At 58.0% G+C, this 16,002-nt stretch overlaps 1 protein-coding gene across 3 annotated transcripts in view; it reads left to right on the top strand.

The window, feature by feature from the left end:
- Nucleotides 1–16,002, top strand: part of ASS1 (argininosuccinate synthase 1) — a 66,813-nt gene that overhangs the window by 23,086 nt on the left and 27,725 nt on the right. For all 3 annotated transcript variants that reach the window (XM_011971153.1, XM_011971154.1, XM_011971152.1), the window contains 4 exons: nucleotides 4,818–4,874; nucleotides 7,450–7,524; nucleotides 11,558–11,628; nucleotides 12,202–12,232. In XM_011971153.1, the coding sequence (XP_011826543.1) occupies nucleotides 4,818–4,874; nucleotides 7,450–7,524; nucleotides 11,558–11,628; nucleotides 12,202–12,232 (234 nt within the window). The remainder of the gene's footprint in view (nucleotides 1–4,817; nucleotides 4,875–7,449; nucleotides 7,525–11,557; nucleotides 11,629–12,201; nucleotides 12,233–16,002) is intronic.

Raw genomic sequence — 16,002 nt, 5'->3', positions numbered from 1 at the left:
CCAGTCTTGGATTTCCTGCCTTGGATGAGGCCCTGCAATAACCTCATCTTAACTTGGTTACTTCTTTTTTTCTCTCTCTCTTTTTTTTTTTTTTTTTGAGACAGAGTCTTACTCTGTTGCCCAAGCTAGAGTGCAGTGGCTCGATCTCAGCTCACTGTAACCTCTGCCTCCCAGACTGAAGCAATTCCCCCGCCTCAGCCTCCTGAGTAGCTGGGATTACAGGCGTGTACCCCCCCACACCCGGCTAATATTTGTATTTTTAGTAGAGACAGGGTTTCCCCATGTTGGGCAGGCTGGTCTTGAACTCCTGACCTCAAATGATCCACCAGCCTTGGCCTCCCAAAGCACTGGGATTACAGGCGTGAGCCACCATGCCCAGCCTTAACTTGGTTATTTCTGTCAAGACCAAACGAGGCCACCTTCGGAGGGACTGGGGTTAGGACTTGAACCCATCATTTTGTGGAAACACACATCAACCCGTCCCACACTCCTTCCCTCCGGGCCGTGTGTCCCAGTGCAGACTGCAGGGCCCCCGTGGGGTGCGAGACAGGAAGCCCCCTGCCTGCTGCCCTTCAGAAGGCGATCCTCGAGAAACCAGGTTCCTGACAATGTTGGCAACTGTCGGCCAATGTTTTTATAAAGACTCAAGTTATGAGCTCTTACAGTCAGTGGACAGCATGCCAAGAGCCTGGTACAGGAATTGACTGCTTACCAACCCCACAGTCAGAAGGCTCAGACACTCCCCAGTGACGGGGAGCTCACCCTGACCCGGGCTGGTCAGGGTGCTGATGGTGGGAACAGGTCCTGGCTCATTGTGGTGCAGGGACACACACACACAGCTAAGATGATGATGGAGGAGACACGGTTGATTTGAGGGTGGCCTTGGAGACAGCCACCCACCAGGATGGCACCTGTCATGTCTTTGAAAGTCCAAGTGTTCATCTCTTCACTGGAGCATTAGTTCAGCAAGCTTGCACTGGGTGTCTGCTGGGATTGGGCGCTTGCTGGCGCTGGCACAGTGCTAAACTTCTTGGGCTCACTGCCTACCCTCAGAGAGCCCATTTCCTGGCAAAAGAAGAGAAAATGGATGTGTGATGAGGAATGGGGGCGGGGCCGGGGGTCTGTGCCAGGGAGCTGCAGGGGCAGCAGGCAGGGGCTAAGGATGAGTCTAGAGGAGTGAATAATGGTATGGAAGAGTGTGAGAGGTAGAGGGAACAGCCTGTGCAAAGGCTTAGAGCCAAGAGGCCCTGAAGGACAGTCTGTCTGGGGCTGTGGAGCAGGAGCTGTTGCCGTGGGGGAGGCAATAGGGCCAGGACTGGGCCGAGGCCATGCCGGGAGGTTTGGCTTCATCCTGAGGGCAACTGATGAGGGGGCGGAAGGAGGTCTCCGGAGGCGGAAGGAGGTCTCTGGGGGCGGAAGGAGGTCTCCGGGGGCGGAAGGAGGTCTCCCGTTGGATGGAGGTGGCCAGTGATTCCCCCAGCGAGATGTTGGGGAAGAGCCAGGGAAGAGCTTCTCACACAGACTGCGGCCTTGGTTTTTACTGTCACTCCAGCTGTGGGTGATGGGATGATAGGAAACCAGGCAAGGAGGGTTGGGCGGCCCTGGGCTGTTGGGCAGGGACGTGTGTGTGCTGCCATCCATGCAAAGCTGGTGCCAGAGAAAGAATGCATAGGAGGGAGAACCCAGAGGATCAGGACTGGGCGACAGAGCGAGACTCTGTCTCAAAAAAAAAAAAAAAAAAAAAATCTCCCGACCCGTCTGCCTTAATGGAATGAGCTGGATCGTGAGCTCCCCGTCCCAGGAGGCATACAAGCTGAGGGCAGGGGATCAGAATTCTAGGAGGGGTCCTGCCCTCAGGTCTTTCCAACGGTACCATTAAGGTTCAGTAGCGCGGCGTTCAGGGCTTGTGGAGTGCATGGGTGGGTGGGTGAGTGTGGGTGGGTCCGCTCTGGCTCGGGTAGCTCCCAAGTTCACGTGGAGACCCCGAAGCCAGACCAGCCCACGTTTAGCCTGGAACAGCCTCCCGCAGCCGTGTGCGCACCTCCTCCATATGGCCACCAGAGGGCGCCAGAGGCTTGGGTTTGAGGCCTTGGGAGCCAACCAAGGCGGGAGGAGGTGGCGGCACCACCGGGGTCCTGTTTCCCACCCTGGTCCTGCAGGGCGTGGTTCTGAGAAGAACGCCCCCCGACGTAGTGCTGTGGCCACTCGGGACTTGGGGGCGTCCCTGCATTCACACTCAGAGGACCCAAGAGGGATGGACTCCAGAGATGCCCGCAGCAGGTGCTACCCGGCACAGCCACCTCTTTCCTGGGGTTGACAGGCAAGGCCTACTCCTGTGCCTCAGTGTCCCTTTATGACAGTACCCAGGAAACCCCCAACAGCCTCTGGAGACAATTTCTGAGAACTTGGGGTGTGAGTGGGGAACCAGGAAGGCAGGGAGCGGGGGGATCCAAGGCCTTGGAGGTGCTGGTCCAGCCTTCAGGCATTTACCCCCTGAGTATCCACCCAGCACCGCCCCGGGCGCCATCACAGGGCGTACCATCATGGGACGGGCCAGGCGGAGGCCCTCGGGTCTTTGGGCTCAGGGAAGGTGACAGCGAAATGTCGGGGGGAGCACGCATTGGCCTGGGATGTGAGGGGGAAGGGCATCCTGTTTGCAGGAACTGCCAGAGCCCAGCCCTGGAGGCAGAGGCGGAGGCAGCCTCCCCCGCAGCACCCCGTCCAGACGGCACCTGGTACGGAAATTGAGCCCCACTCTCCCCTCCCATGCCCTGCTGCCAGCCCCACCCCTGCCCACCCAGAGAGCTGCACCGAAGCTGGGGTGGCCCTTGCAGGGCACCTCTCTCCCCCTGGTTTTGGAAGAGGGGCCTGGAAATATGATTCTGAGACTCTGACTGGAGAGCAAGAGTTTTGTAAATGGCACCATCTGTGTGGCTGGCCCAGGGCAGATGGGAGACCCCAGGCCCCCCCCCGTCCCAGTGGGCCTGTGTTTACACACATGTTTACACACGTGTGCACTAATATCAGCATGCGGACACTCGTGTGTGAGACCCTACATCCCCCTTCTCCTGGGAAAGCTGCCGGGAGCTGCCCTGGTGCTGGGGTCTTGGGGTTCAGAAGGGGAAGGACTGGACTGGCCTCCTTGGCTCTTGCCTGAGACGAGGGCAGAGTTTGAACCAAGGAAGCGTCTGTTTGGCCTCTTCGAGAGTCTCTGGCTCCTGAACAGATGGGTGTCCCCATGGCAGCATCTGGATGGGCAGACAGCAGCTCGGCCGTGCCTGGCTGGTGAGGCACAAGCCGTCTTTGTGTTGGGGAAACATGAAGCCGTGCGGGGGAAATAGCTGGGCCATGCAACACGGGACCGTGCCTTACCATCTAAAACGAGGCTGTCTTTTAGTTGCTCCAAGAATGGGGCCAGCCGGGGGTCCGCAGGCAAATGTGGCCACCCCCACCTCAGTGTCCCCATCCGTAAGATGGGACTAACAGAACCTGCCTCCTGGGGCTGCTCGAAGGATTCAGTGAGTTAATTACGCATGGAGCTCAGCCCCGCTGCCTGAGTGTGAACTATTAGGAGGAGCGTGTTTGCTGTGTGGCCCTGGACAAGTGGCTACACCTCTCTGAGCTTCACTTTCCTCATCCATGAAACAGGGCTAAAAATCCCCCTGGCCCTGGGCCCCTCTGAGTGACAGCACACAGTGGGTGCTCACTAAAGGGCCCGCTTGGAGGGTGAGTGAGGCCAGCCCAAGGCCTGTGCCGCGCGCACAGCTCCCAGCTCTGCAGAGGCTGAACCCTGGATTCTGTGCCACCTGACGAGAGTCTGGAAAATAGCATGTAATTCCCACCGCTGCCTGGCTGCGCCCATGCAGTTTTCACAGTAGGCGAAAGGTCCCTCTGTCATTTCCACAGCGCTTAAGTCTTCCTCCGGGCCGCCGAGCCCATGGGGAAGCAGGAGACGTGGGCAGCCATTTTCTCTCTGGGGATAGAGCTGGGCTGGCGGCTGCCTGCGCTGACCCCGGCCTCCTCCTCCTCCTCCTCCTCCTCCTCCTCGGCATCAGTGTGGATGGCGGTCCCAGCTGTGTCGGGAGTAGCGTTCACAGCTCAGTGGGGGTGTTGGGGTGTCTCCATTTGCCCACAGAAGATGCAGGCGAGGCAACCTGCCTGAGGGGGTGGCCATGGTCCTGGGGGTCCTGACCTTGGGTCCCGGGCCTACCCTGGCTGGGTGTCCTTGAACTGGTTCCTTTCCCTTTCTGGGCCTCAGTTTCCCTCTCTGTGCAGAGAAGAGCTGTGGAGCAAAAGGCCTTCAGTGGTCACCTCGTTCCACCTCCTCCCTGAAACCAGCCATTGAAGAGATGGGGAAACTGAGGCTCAGAGAGGTGACAGGGTTCCCAAATGTGTGGGTATGGGGGAGTCCGAGCACCCTGATGCCCCAGCCCTGAAGTGAGCTTGATTTGGGCAAGGTCAGCAACATGGGAGCCTTGAGGAAGAGACTATAGTGTGAGCTCTGGGGCTGTGGGAATAGGGCCTGGCTCCCCAGGTCTTGACAGTGGCTGGGCCTCCAGCCCCAAGGGGTCAGACGTGCCCTGCAGCTACCCACGTGACATGTGTGCCCTCTCCTGTACTCTGCCATGTCCCCAGATGTGCACATCTCCCTCCTGCCACGTGCCCACACATACGTGACCTACGCTGCATGACTCCACATGTGTACGTGCTCTGCCCAGCTCTGTCTCTGCCATGGACTGTCCTTGTCCTCACTTCCTCCCCCAGACCCCAGAACCCCCATCCTGTGGTTCCTGACAGCCCTCTGTTCTGCATTGCAGGGGAATGATCAGGTCCGGTTTGAGCTCACCTGCTACTCGCTGGCCCCCCAGATAAAGGTAGGATGTGGCTCCTCCCCTGAGCGGGAGCACTGGCAGCTGCAGCCCCTGGTGGGGAGGAGGGCGCAGGGTTCTGGGAGATTGCACAGGACAGGCACAGGATCTTCTCCGTGGCAGGGGTGCCCGTCAGGTGGACAGCCTGCTGGGGAGGCTCCCTTCGCTGGGGCCAGTTCCAGGGGACACATTCTCCCCCTGCCATTCATTCTTCCCGGAGGTGCTATCCAGGTGCTGGGGCATGGGATAGAGAGTCCCTGCCACTCTTCAGCCATGTCCCTGGCATTCCCCAGGTGCGGGCAGATGGCTCTGGCACCCCAGGTGTGGGCAGGGATGGCTCTGGCACCCCAGGTGTGGGCAGGGATGGCTCTGGCACCCCAGGTGCGGGCAGGGATGGCCCTGGCATCCCCAGATGCGGGCAGGGATGGCTCTGGCATCCCCAGGTGCGGGCAGGGATGGCTCTGGCATCCCCAGGTGCGGGCAGGGATGGCTCTGAGATGTGGTTGCTGGTGTCTGGGATGCTCAGAGCCCTCCGAGCCCCAGTCAGAGCCCCCAGCTATGCCTGGCTCCTCCCCAGGCCGCCTGCACCTGGTCCCCAGCATCTCTGAGCCTTTCCTAGGGTGGGAATCACCAGGATCTCAGGGCATCAACCACCCTGGCCTGTGGCATGTCACCCAGGCAGGAGGGCACCTGTGGGTATTGCCCAGCCTGCTACTAGCACCCCCACCCCTCCAGCTTGATCTTGGACCTGGCCTGTGTCTGCACATGAATGAATGGACACGTTCATTCCTTCACTCAGCTCCAGGAGTGCCATGTGCAGGGCCCGGGGCAGGGCTGAGCAGTGAGATTTGGATGCATACTGCCACTGCAAGCTGCCCAATTTTTCTAGTAGCCATATATATATAAATATATGAGAGAGAGAGAGTGTTTTTTTCTGGAGACTCTGTCACCCAGGCTGGAGGGCAGCAGCGCAATCTCACTGCAACCTCTGCCTCCCAGGTTCAAGCGATTCTCCCTGACTCAGCTCCTGAGTAGCTGGGACTATAGGCACGCACCACCACACCTGGGATTTCTCCATGTTGGCCAGGCTGGTCTCGAACTCCTGACCTCGTGATCCGCCCGCCTTGGCCTCCCAGAGTGCTGGGATTACAGGCGTGAGCCACTCTGCCCAGCTCTAGTAGCCATATTAAAAAATAGAAAAACGAAACAAGGGACATGATTTTAATAACTTGTTTTACCACAACCCATATATCCAAAATGTTATCATTCCTCGTGTCATCAATGGAAAAAAAATTTATTAATGAGATGTTTACCGTCTTTTTTTTTCGTGTTGAGTCTTCAAGACCCAGAATGTGCTGCATGCGGGCGTATCTCGCTAGCTGGCCGGATTTCAGGTGTTCTGAATGGCCACCCGTGGATTGTGGCCACCTGTGAACAGCACAGGCCGAGAATGAGCTCTTTTGAGACCACTTTGGGCTAAAGCTCCGGACGAGTTGCCCCTCCTAAGCCCCCAAGGGGCTCACAGGAGTTTCCATTTTGTTCTTTCTAAGAGGAATCTCTTTCTCGTGCCTTTAACCAGCTGGTAGCTGCCTGGGCTGCGTGGCCTGGAGGTGAGCCGTAATGAGCTCTAATGATCTGTTTTGACCCCAGACACCAGGCAGCTGAGTGGCCGGGACAGGAGCTGCTTGTTGACTTGCTGCCGGCGAGGCCGCAGGACGGGGCCCTCCCTCGGTTCCCACAGCAGCTTGGGGGGCCAGGGTGTCCAGTTTCGAGGTCTTTGTCTGCAGAGGCCAAGCCCAGGCACTGAGATGGGATTGGGGCAGGGGCCAAGCTGCTCCAGGAGCTGGGAATAGGGCTGTAGTCTTCCCATGGATGCTCGGAGGGGCTGAGGCGGTGGCGGGCCCCTTCCATCGCCCTGTATCACCATCAGCTCCACGGCCCAGCAACCGAATGGTGTCTTTACCAGCAGACACACACGCCCCCGAGTCCTGCTCAGAGGCAGGGGCCTGGTAAGCTCCAGGGCTGAGTGGGGGGCTCTTTTTACCAGCTCAGGCCGAGGGGCTCAGGTGGAACGAGCTTGGTCCCTCAGCCAGGCTGACTTCCCCCACTTCTTTCCCTTCCACACCCAGAGAAGTGGGCGGGGGGCAGCCTATGCCTCTCCAGGCCCCCGACCACACGTGGGGCCAGGCCAGCGGCGGTAGCTCTGTGGACTCTCCCTGGGTCATGGCAGTGGCCCTGTGGCTGAAGACGCTGGCAAGGACCATGAACCCCGTCTAGTTCAAACTCTCAGGTCTCGGTTGGAGAGACTGAGCCCCCAGGGAACAGGGACCCCCTTCTCCTGCCAACATACCACCATTCTGCCATGGAGTGCAGGCTCCGTCCAGCCGGCCCCGGTGCAGGAGTCTGTGTCCTTCCCCTCCTTCATGGCACTCCCTGCTCACCCTCCACAACGGTATCCTCTCTGGGGACGTGCCAGAGACCCCCATGGGCCCCTCTCAGGAGAGGTCAGCTCTGTAGTCTACAGGCCAGAGGAATCCCACAGCTCGGCCCTCCCGGCTCTGACCGCTTGTCCTATGTCCAGGTCATTGCTCCCTGGAGGATGCCCGAATTCTACAACCGGTTCAAGGGCCGCAATGACCTGATGGAATACGCAAAGGTATGGCCGAGTCTCCCCACCACCCCCAACCTTTCCCTACAACCCCCTCCCCAGGCACGTCCCTGCTGGGGGCTGTCTGAGCCAGTGGCCTAGGCCGGGACTGACCCCATGTGACGGGGGACTGAACTTCCACCCCGGCTGCCTACACACGTGGCCTCTGTCCCTGGGGCCGACCCCACAGAGGTGTGGTCATCTGCCAGGCCCGTTGCCGGGGCGGAGCCTCTCTGAGGCCATTTCCCAGTCCCCCAAGTCAGAGGACACAGGGCTCACTCTCCTGCTCCCCGGGAGGCGGAGACCAGAGCTCTGCTTGCCACCTCCACAGTGTGTCCCCCTTGGTGTGTGTCTCTTGGGGGGACGGCTGGGGGATGTGATCGGGAGCTGTTCTCCCAATTCCCTGGATACTAATTGCCCCTAGCTCTTTCCCAGGAACAGGTAGGCGCTCCAAGGGACAGTCACAGACAAAGCCTTTTACGGCACCAGCCCTTTTTGAAGTACAAGTTGCAATAAAACATATTAGAAGTTTTGCATCAAGAACCTTAGCCGCTCCCCAGGGCACCTTTCTTTTTAGCGACTCGATGGCAGCCCTTGACAAACAGCCTCAATCAATCAGGCCGGGGAAAAGCAACTCAGTGCACACACCAGAAAATTGCTCAGGTTTTTAAATAGCAGTCGCCAAGGCTGGCTGTGAGCTCTCGCTGCAGCCAAGGTGCCGCGTGGTAGGGGACGCGGCAGGGACGCAGCCCTGCCCCCGCCGCCAGCATCCCATTAAGACCTGGAGTGCTGGGAGGGAAGACCTTCTCCACCATCTGTTGTTTTATTATTAAGAGGGGAGTTTACAAGAGCAAAGCCCATATGTTGCCAAACAAATTGTCAAATAGCAGACCTATTAAGGGAGCTGGGTTGGCGAGGTTTCTCCCGCTTGTCTCCTTGATGATACGGAATATGAAGCATGTTTCATCTTTAAGAATAATGAATTGGAGCCCCCACCCAGCTCTACCCTCATGCCTCGAGTCCTGGATAGACAGGGGCAGGGCTGACCCCTACGTTGCCCTTTCTTGCCGTTAAGTCCCCAAACAAAAGCGGCTTCTGATTTTTCTAGCATAGATGAGTCTCGGGAGCGCTGCTGTCCTTCCTTCTCAGGTTTTGGGGAGAAGGTGCTGAGCTCAACTTCTATCCCAAATAACCTTTTGAGCAGGAAAAGTTTGCCAGGGAAAGATGAGCATGGGCCCCTCGGCCACCTACCCTCCTCCTAGAGACAGGTTTCATCAGAAATGACTGTGGGGAATCTGAGCACATTGTAGAAGGAGGCAGAGGCAGCGTTTCTGCACCCAGGAAATGTCAGAATGACTGAGCAGCGATGAGGCCTCCTCCAAAATTCCGAGCCAGGCAGGGTCTGAGCTGGATGACACAAAAATCAATGGGGCTTTGAAAATCTCCGCTTTCAAGACCCTTCGGTAGCCAAGGCCAAAATGTACCAGAGGACTCATAGAAAACATGCATTTGCTTCCCTGGTCATCCTCTCCCCACCCATCATCCAACGGAAAAGCACTCAGAACCACCCTATCCTTGTCATTGTCACCATAATTTTTTAAAAAAAAATTTTAGAGACACTGTCTCACTCTGTCACCCAGGTTGGAGCACAGTGGCACAATCCTAGCTCACTGCAGCCTCAACCTTCTGGGCTCATCTGACCCTCCGACCTCAGCCTCCTGAGTAGCTGGAACTACAAACGTGCACTAGTACATCTGGCTCATTTTTGGGTTTTTTTAATTTTTATTTATTTAATAATTTATTTATTTATTACAGACAGGGTCTCACCATGTTGCCCAGGCTGGTCTTGAACTCCTGGACTCAAGTAATCCACCCTCCTTGGCCTCCCAAAGTATTGGGATTGCAGGTGTGAGCCACCGCACCCAGCTTTGGCTAATTTGTACATTTTTTTTTTTTGTAGAGACGGGGTCTTGCTATGCTGCCCAGCCTGGCTATAATTTTTATTCTTTTTAAAGCCAGACCACAAGGTGGGAGCTAGAAACAGGATGGTCTCACGTTGTCTACATGTTGGATATGGTTTTGTTTTCTCTCCTCAATTACAATGAGAGTATGAGGGGGGCACCTCGGGACAGAGAGAGGCTGGAAAACACAAATCTCTTTGGTCCTTGGAGGGTCGTTGTCACTGGCGCCTGTTCCTTTCATCCCCGCCCTTTCGCCTCTCCTTGCACCTGGAGGGAGGTCCGCTGAGAAGGGAGGCGAGGGTGTTTCCACGCCACCCCCCAAAAACAGGGGCTCCATGGAGCCTGGCCGGCTGCTTTTCTTAGCACCCAGCAGCTGAGCTGAGTAAGGAGCGAGGACGGAGCCCAGCAAGCCACCGGGACGTCTCTGCCGGTGAGTCCAGCCTTGCCTTGCACTAGGTCTGGGTGCCCATGCCTGGCCAAGGGCACAGGGCGAATGCGTGGGCTGAAGAGTCCTCATTCTAGAGTCGATCGTGGGCTGTGTTTTGTTTTGTTAAATTTCAGTTTTCACGTGTAATATGGTAACTATTGAGGAGATGACTTATACAAGCTAAGGCTCTTAGGGGTCCTCAGTGATTTTTTTCTTTCTTCTTTTTTTTTCTTTTTTTTTCTTTTTTGAAATAGAGTCTTACTCTGTCGCCCAAGCTGGAGTGCACTGGCACTATCTCAGCTCACTGCAACCTCTGCCTCCCGAGTTCAAGTGATTCTCCTGCCTCAGTCTCCAAAGTAGCGGGGACTACAGGCGCCTGCCACCATGCCAGGCTAATTTTTGTATCTTTAGTAGAGATAGGGTTTCACCATATTGGCCAGGCTGGTCTTGAACTCCTGACCTCAAGTGAGCCACCGCACCTGGCCTTGTAGGCTGTTTTAAAGTGAGTCTCCTGGCTTTCTAGAAAACCCCAAACCCAGAGCATTTAGCCTCATTTTAAGTTAAGGTGGTGATGGGGAAACAGCCGCTCCTTGGAGGAGGCCTCTAGAATCTCACTGTCTTGGGAATGAGCCTGAGTGGGGTGGACCCCATCAGGAGAGAGATGGGGGGGTGACCCGGTGGGGGCTGCCTATGGTTCCCACAGGGACCCAGTGGGGCTGAGGGACTGAAGGGGGTCAGAGGCAGAGCATCCAGTCTCGCTGGCTCCGAGGGGCTGGGTGGAGCTCCTTCACTGCCCCCTGTGCCCAGTAAGCCGTGGGGACCAGCAGAGCAGTGCCGGGTGTCCGAGTGCAGGAGGAGGCTGGAGTGCATGCGCTGGATTCCCAGTCGGGCATCATCAAGGGACCAAGGGCAGTGCGGGTCACCAGGGCAACCAGCCTCATCTTCCTCCTCCTAAGGCTGAGTCAGGTGGGCCTTCCATGCATGACCTGCAACCCTCCTAGCCTGGGCATCCTGGGCGGAGGTGGGTGTCCTGCTGTAACAACAGACTAGGCCATTTAGGAAGCAAAATAGAGCCAGAGCCGAGTCCCATGGAGACGGGATCTGCTGGGTGTTTCCCTTCTAGGGTCTGCAGAGTGATGTGTGCGGCTGTTGTGCCAGACCCAGGGAGGGGAGCCCCCGGGAGGTACGGGCCGTGAGCTAAAAGCTCTCCCTGCATCCCACCTGTCCTTGGGTCCACAGGAAGCACCGTATGGGATCTGGTGCCAGGTGCCCTGGTCCACAGTGTGAGTGGGTTCACGCAAGCCCCGGCTCATAGAGTGATAGCGGGGCTGGTTGGCTGGTGCTGGAAGACCTGGGCATGGCACCTGCGCGCTTGCTCAGTGCTTCAGGTGTCCTTGCAGTGTAGACTCCAGGTCTTCTGGAAGGAACCTCCAAGGTCAGCATCGCAGACGCACGGTCCTGCAGTTTCTCTGGGGCATGTCCAGCAATAGGGTCGCCCCAGGGAGGTGACCGTGACCAACACTAGGAGGTAGCTGGGGTCTTGTCTGAATGGGGGCCAGAGTTTGGGGCTCTCTGAAAAAGCAGGGCCCCTGGGACAGACCTCACGCCTCCTTCCAGCCGCCTTACCTCCGCCTGTGCTGTGTCTTTCCTGCAGCAACACGGGATTCCCATCCCGGTCACCCCCAAGAGCCCGTGGAGTATGGACGAGAACCTCATGCACATCAGGTAAATGCCCGCCCTCCACCCATCCTTGGTCCTCCTGGGTTCATTCCAAAGGATGGCCATGTGCTGGTGACCCCCGCACCAGTGGTCCCTGCCCTCGGAGAGCTGAGAGGCTCAGGCAGGACAGAGGTCAAAGTGCCCAGCTCATGCGCCGCCCTCATTGTAGTTCTGCTGAGTGTTGTCGGGGAGATAGCTCCTGGGGACGCGGCCTCATCAGGAGTATCAAGGAGGGCTTCTTAGAGGAGGTGGCATTGAAGGTTAAAACCTCAAGGATGGAGAACAGGCCCAGATGGGGCACAGGGGAAGTGTTTAAGGCGGAGGCCCCCTCACCCATGTGCAGAGCCCCAGGGCCGTCCCCAGAAGACTCAGGGAAAGGCCCCAGCTCTTTCTTATAACCTGCAGCTCCACAGGTGGCTGTGGTGGGCCCAGAATGTTTCAGACAGGTTGGCAGCAGATGCTCTGGCAGAGAGTAAAAGGCAGACCAGGCTCATGGGCACAACGGGGGGTGTGTGTTGGGGGATGGGGGCGTGCCATGTCCCTCCCCAGCTGACCCTGTCTTTCCTCTCCCCTCTGCAGCTATGAGGCTGGAATCCTGGAGAACCCCAAGGTAATCCCCCCAACCCCGTCTCCTCCCAGCCGGCCACCTTTGGTGGTAGCTGCTCCATGCCGATGCTGTCTGATGTATTTGTAGCCTAATTTGAAATTTCACGGGGGCCAGCCATGGGGCTGGGGCCAAGCCCTGCCTGTATTCCCCGACCCCCCCGACCGGCCCCCCTCTGCCCGCCCTCTCCTCGCTGCATTTGAAGACCTCCCCCCGCCCTTCCTCTTCTAATTGCCGCTGGGATGAACAGGGGAAGGAAATATCTCAGGGCAGCATAGAGAGAGTGTGTGATTGTGAGACAATAAAGAAGTAATTAGGCAGATGAGACACTTGGGGGAGGGCCCAGCCTGTGCCCACCAGCTCCCAGGCTGTGCTGCTGGAGTTTTGGTTGTTGGGGGGCGGGGGGAGGCATGGCTGAGAGCCCCAGGCCCCATTTGTCTGGATCCGTGTTGCACACCCGCCACCACCGGCCACCCTGATCCCGTCCCTAAGCCTCCCGGGCGGGCCAGGCTGGGCCCTCAGCTCTGTTTGAAGTTTCGGGTTTCTCTCCCCGGGGTAGGGGGCTTCTTTGTGTCCACCCCTGCCCACTGTGGGAGGTGGGGGAGGCAGGGCCAAATCTATCATGGGAAGAGAAGAATCTCTTTGTCCCTGAGGGAATGTGTCTTAGTTCTCGAGCCCAGCCAGCCCCACACCCTGGGGAGGCTGGTTTGGGGGTGGGAAAAGTGTGCTTTTTGGGGGGGTGCAGCTGGGCCTGGGGGAACCAAGAAGGCCAGCTGGAGGGGAGGGTGCCCAGGGAGGTTTGGTGAAATTGGGGAGCGCCAGAGCCCCGCCCAGCATCCCCCAGGGCCTGGGCATCTGTCACTCTCACGCCCGCATGCTGCCCCCTGGTCGGTGTTGGCTGTAATATCACATGGCAGCCACCATGTCTGGGGAGCGGGCCGGGGGTGGCATCGCCCTGGCTCAGTTCCTAGGACACCGGCTGGGAGCAGCCTCACTTTATGGGTGAGGAAACTGAGGCCCGGAGCCGTGACGCGCCCCAGGGTGACAGCTGCTTGGGGCGAGGGAACGGGCCCTGGGGCTGGTGCCCTCCAGCTATTGGCTCCCCTACTGCCCATGGCCCCCTCCCTGTCCAAACCTGTCACTCAGGAGAGCCGCCACCCTTGCCCGCTGGGGGCTGATGGGCCCTGTGTGTGGCTGCTGCCTGCTGGTCACAGGTTTTTCTAGTTCATGCTCTGCTGACCCCACAACACTCAGGCCAGCCACCCTAATTAGCCAGTCAGTCAGCGCCAAGGGGGGCAGGGAGGCTGAGCCTGCGGAGTGGCTTCCAGGCAGGGCATCCTCTCAGGCCCGTGGGCCCCAAGCATGCCGGGCAACCACTCCTGGCCGTTCTCCAAGCAGCCTATGGCCTCTGCAAGCAGCTTATGGGGCAGAGAGGAGGCCCCCCCAGAATGGAGGACCTCAGGATTGAGAGAGCGAGCAAGGCCAGAAGGAAATCGCCCCTCGGACCGTGCAGGAGGGCCCCCGGGCCTGGAGTAGGTTACTGAGCTACTGTGGGCAGGTCCTGTGCCCTCCCAGGCCTCCTGTCTCATGAGGGTATCGGGTGGAGAAGTCTGTGCTAAAGAGAATCTGGATTAAGGATCCTGCTACCTCACCCACACTTGGGTCCCAGAGACAGGAAACCCGAGTCTAAATCCTAACTTTTCTTCTTATTGCTGTGCAACCTCGGGCAAGTTGCCCAACCTCTCTGAGCCTCCAGTACCCCTTGTCCAAGGTGGGAAAACACAGCACCTCCCTCCTGGGGCATCTAAAGCACTTGGCCTGGCACAGGGCAAGCCCTCAGTCATGGACCTGGGGGTCCCATGCTCCCTCCTCACGGGAAGAAGGGTCCAAAGTCTTCTCGGGGACCTCTCTCAAGAAAGGCTGGGCTGGGCTGAGCTGGGTGTGAGTCAAGGGGAAACGTAATTCCTGCGGAGATGCCTGGGGCACCCAGAGTCCAGCCGCTCTGGAAGGGAGTTTGCGCCAGCCATGCAGACTCCCCAGGGGCTTTGTGCTGGGGACGGGGCTCAACGTCAGGACGCGCCCTTGCATCCCTGGACCTGGCAGCCCTGTCCCCCTCGGGATGAGCTCAGGGGGACAGAGCTCGGGGAACCCGTGCCCCTCCCCCTCTCCAAAAAAAGCCAGGAGACCTGCGGAAGGGAGGGCTTGAAGGCAGATGGCTGAGCCATTTTCTGCCTCCGTGAGGGCTGATTGAAGGGCAATGAGGCAGCTAATGCGAAGAAAGATAGAAATTTACTTGCTTTAACTTCATACGGTCCACAGTGAAAGAGTTCATTCAGTCGCCGGCCCGCCATAGCTGATGGATGAATAAACCATTTGCGGCATCGATCATGCCTCTACATCATGGTTTAGTTCATGGGCCATTTGCTTCCAATTTCTCCTTCTCGGGGCCTGTTTCATGCTTTCTTTCGCCCTCTCCCCCTACCCCCCACCCCGACTCTCTCTCTCTCCTTTTCTTCACTCTCTTCCCTCCCCTGCCCCCCCACAGATGACATTGGAAGTGAGCCCTCCCGCTGGGAGGGATAAATAGATGGCATTGATACTCGGCAACAAACTATTTGTCATTTGAACTGGGCTTTTAGGAAGGAGAGTAAAAAGAAGGCAGGCGCTCGAGCCACCACGGAATGCAAAGCAAATGTCATTTTATTTCTATTTAGTTATTTTATTTAATCGGCGCTGTCAGGTGCCTGCCCGACAGCTGCCTCTGACTTCCGCTGCGGTCTGCAGAGACTCGTCCTCCAATCTTCCCATCCCCTCTCCTTCCAAATGCACGCACTGTCAGCCTCCACTTCAGTCTGGGGCTCCCTTAGGAAGTGTGGCGGGAGAGGAAGTGACAAGCAACGCGTTGAAAACAGTTGTAGTCGGGCCCAGCGCAGGTGGAGGTGGGAGAGAGCTGGGCTTGGATGGGAGTGGGGCCCTCGTACCGGCACTCTGGTTGGAGGCTTGGGGGAGTCCCAGGCAGCTGGAGATGGGACTGTGGAGTTGTGTGGTCACCCCAAGATCCAGTCCAGTTCACTTTACCTTTTTGTTGAGGATGAGCCTTGGGGCCCATCTGTGCCCAGGGAATGCTGCAGTTGGCAGGGCCCAGTGGGCCAGCCCTGATGCCTGCCTATGGCTGTGATGCTGGCTGGCTCTGGCCACAGGCCTCACCCTGCTTCTCAGCCCAGGTTTACTACAGCAGCTGGGAACCAGCATAAGGTGGCGGAAAGAGTCCCCACGTTTAGCTTCCAAAGCATGGTTTGGAGAAGCCACCTCTCAGCCTTGGCTTTCCCTGTGGTCCATAGAGGCATCAGGCTGGGGGTCCTTCAGGGCCCCTCCTACCGCCTGGAGCCTGCCTTTAGGGAAAGTTCTGGGTTCTTGTTCCTGCCCCACAAATGGGCACTGATGCGGGGATACAGCTGGTCCTGAGTCACATCGTCCCTTGGAGGTGGGGGTGGAGGGTCCACCACAGTCCTTGTCTGAACTTAGAAGGATCAATTGTCCTGGTTTGCCCAAGACTAAGAGGTTTCTGGGGACAAAGGACTTTCAGTGCTAAAACCAGGAGAAACCGGGGCACTTGGTCACTCTAACACAGAGTCACAGGCGAATGACCACGGGTGAGCTTCCAGGGTACTTATGTAGCCCCATCCCATGTAGAAGGAGGCTGGACCGAGCAGGTACCCCCATGAGTGAATTCCAGCTGCAGAGCACACTCCAGTTTGTACCAGGCCTTCCCTGAC

Source organism: Mandrillus leucophaeus, unplaced genomic scaffold (assembly GCF_000951045.1).
Source record: "Mandrillus leucophaeus isolate KB7577 unplaced genomic scaffold, Mleu.le_1.0 Scaffold99, whole genome shotgun sequence".
In the NCBI taxonomy this organism is placed as follows: domain Eukaryota; kingdom Metazoa; phylum Chordata; class Mammalia; order Primates; family Cercopithecidae; genus Mandrillus; species Mandrillus leucophaeus.
This window is presented reverse-complemented; position numbering and strand designations above follow the sequence as displayed.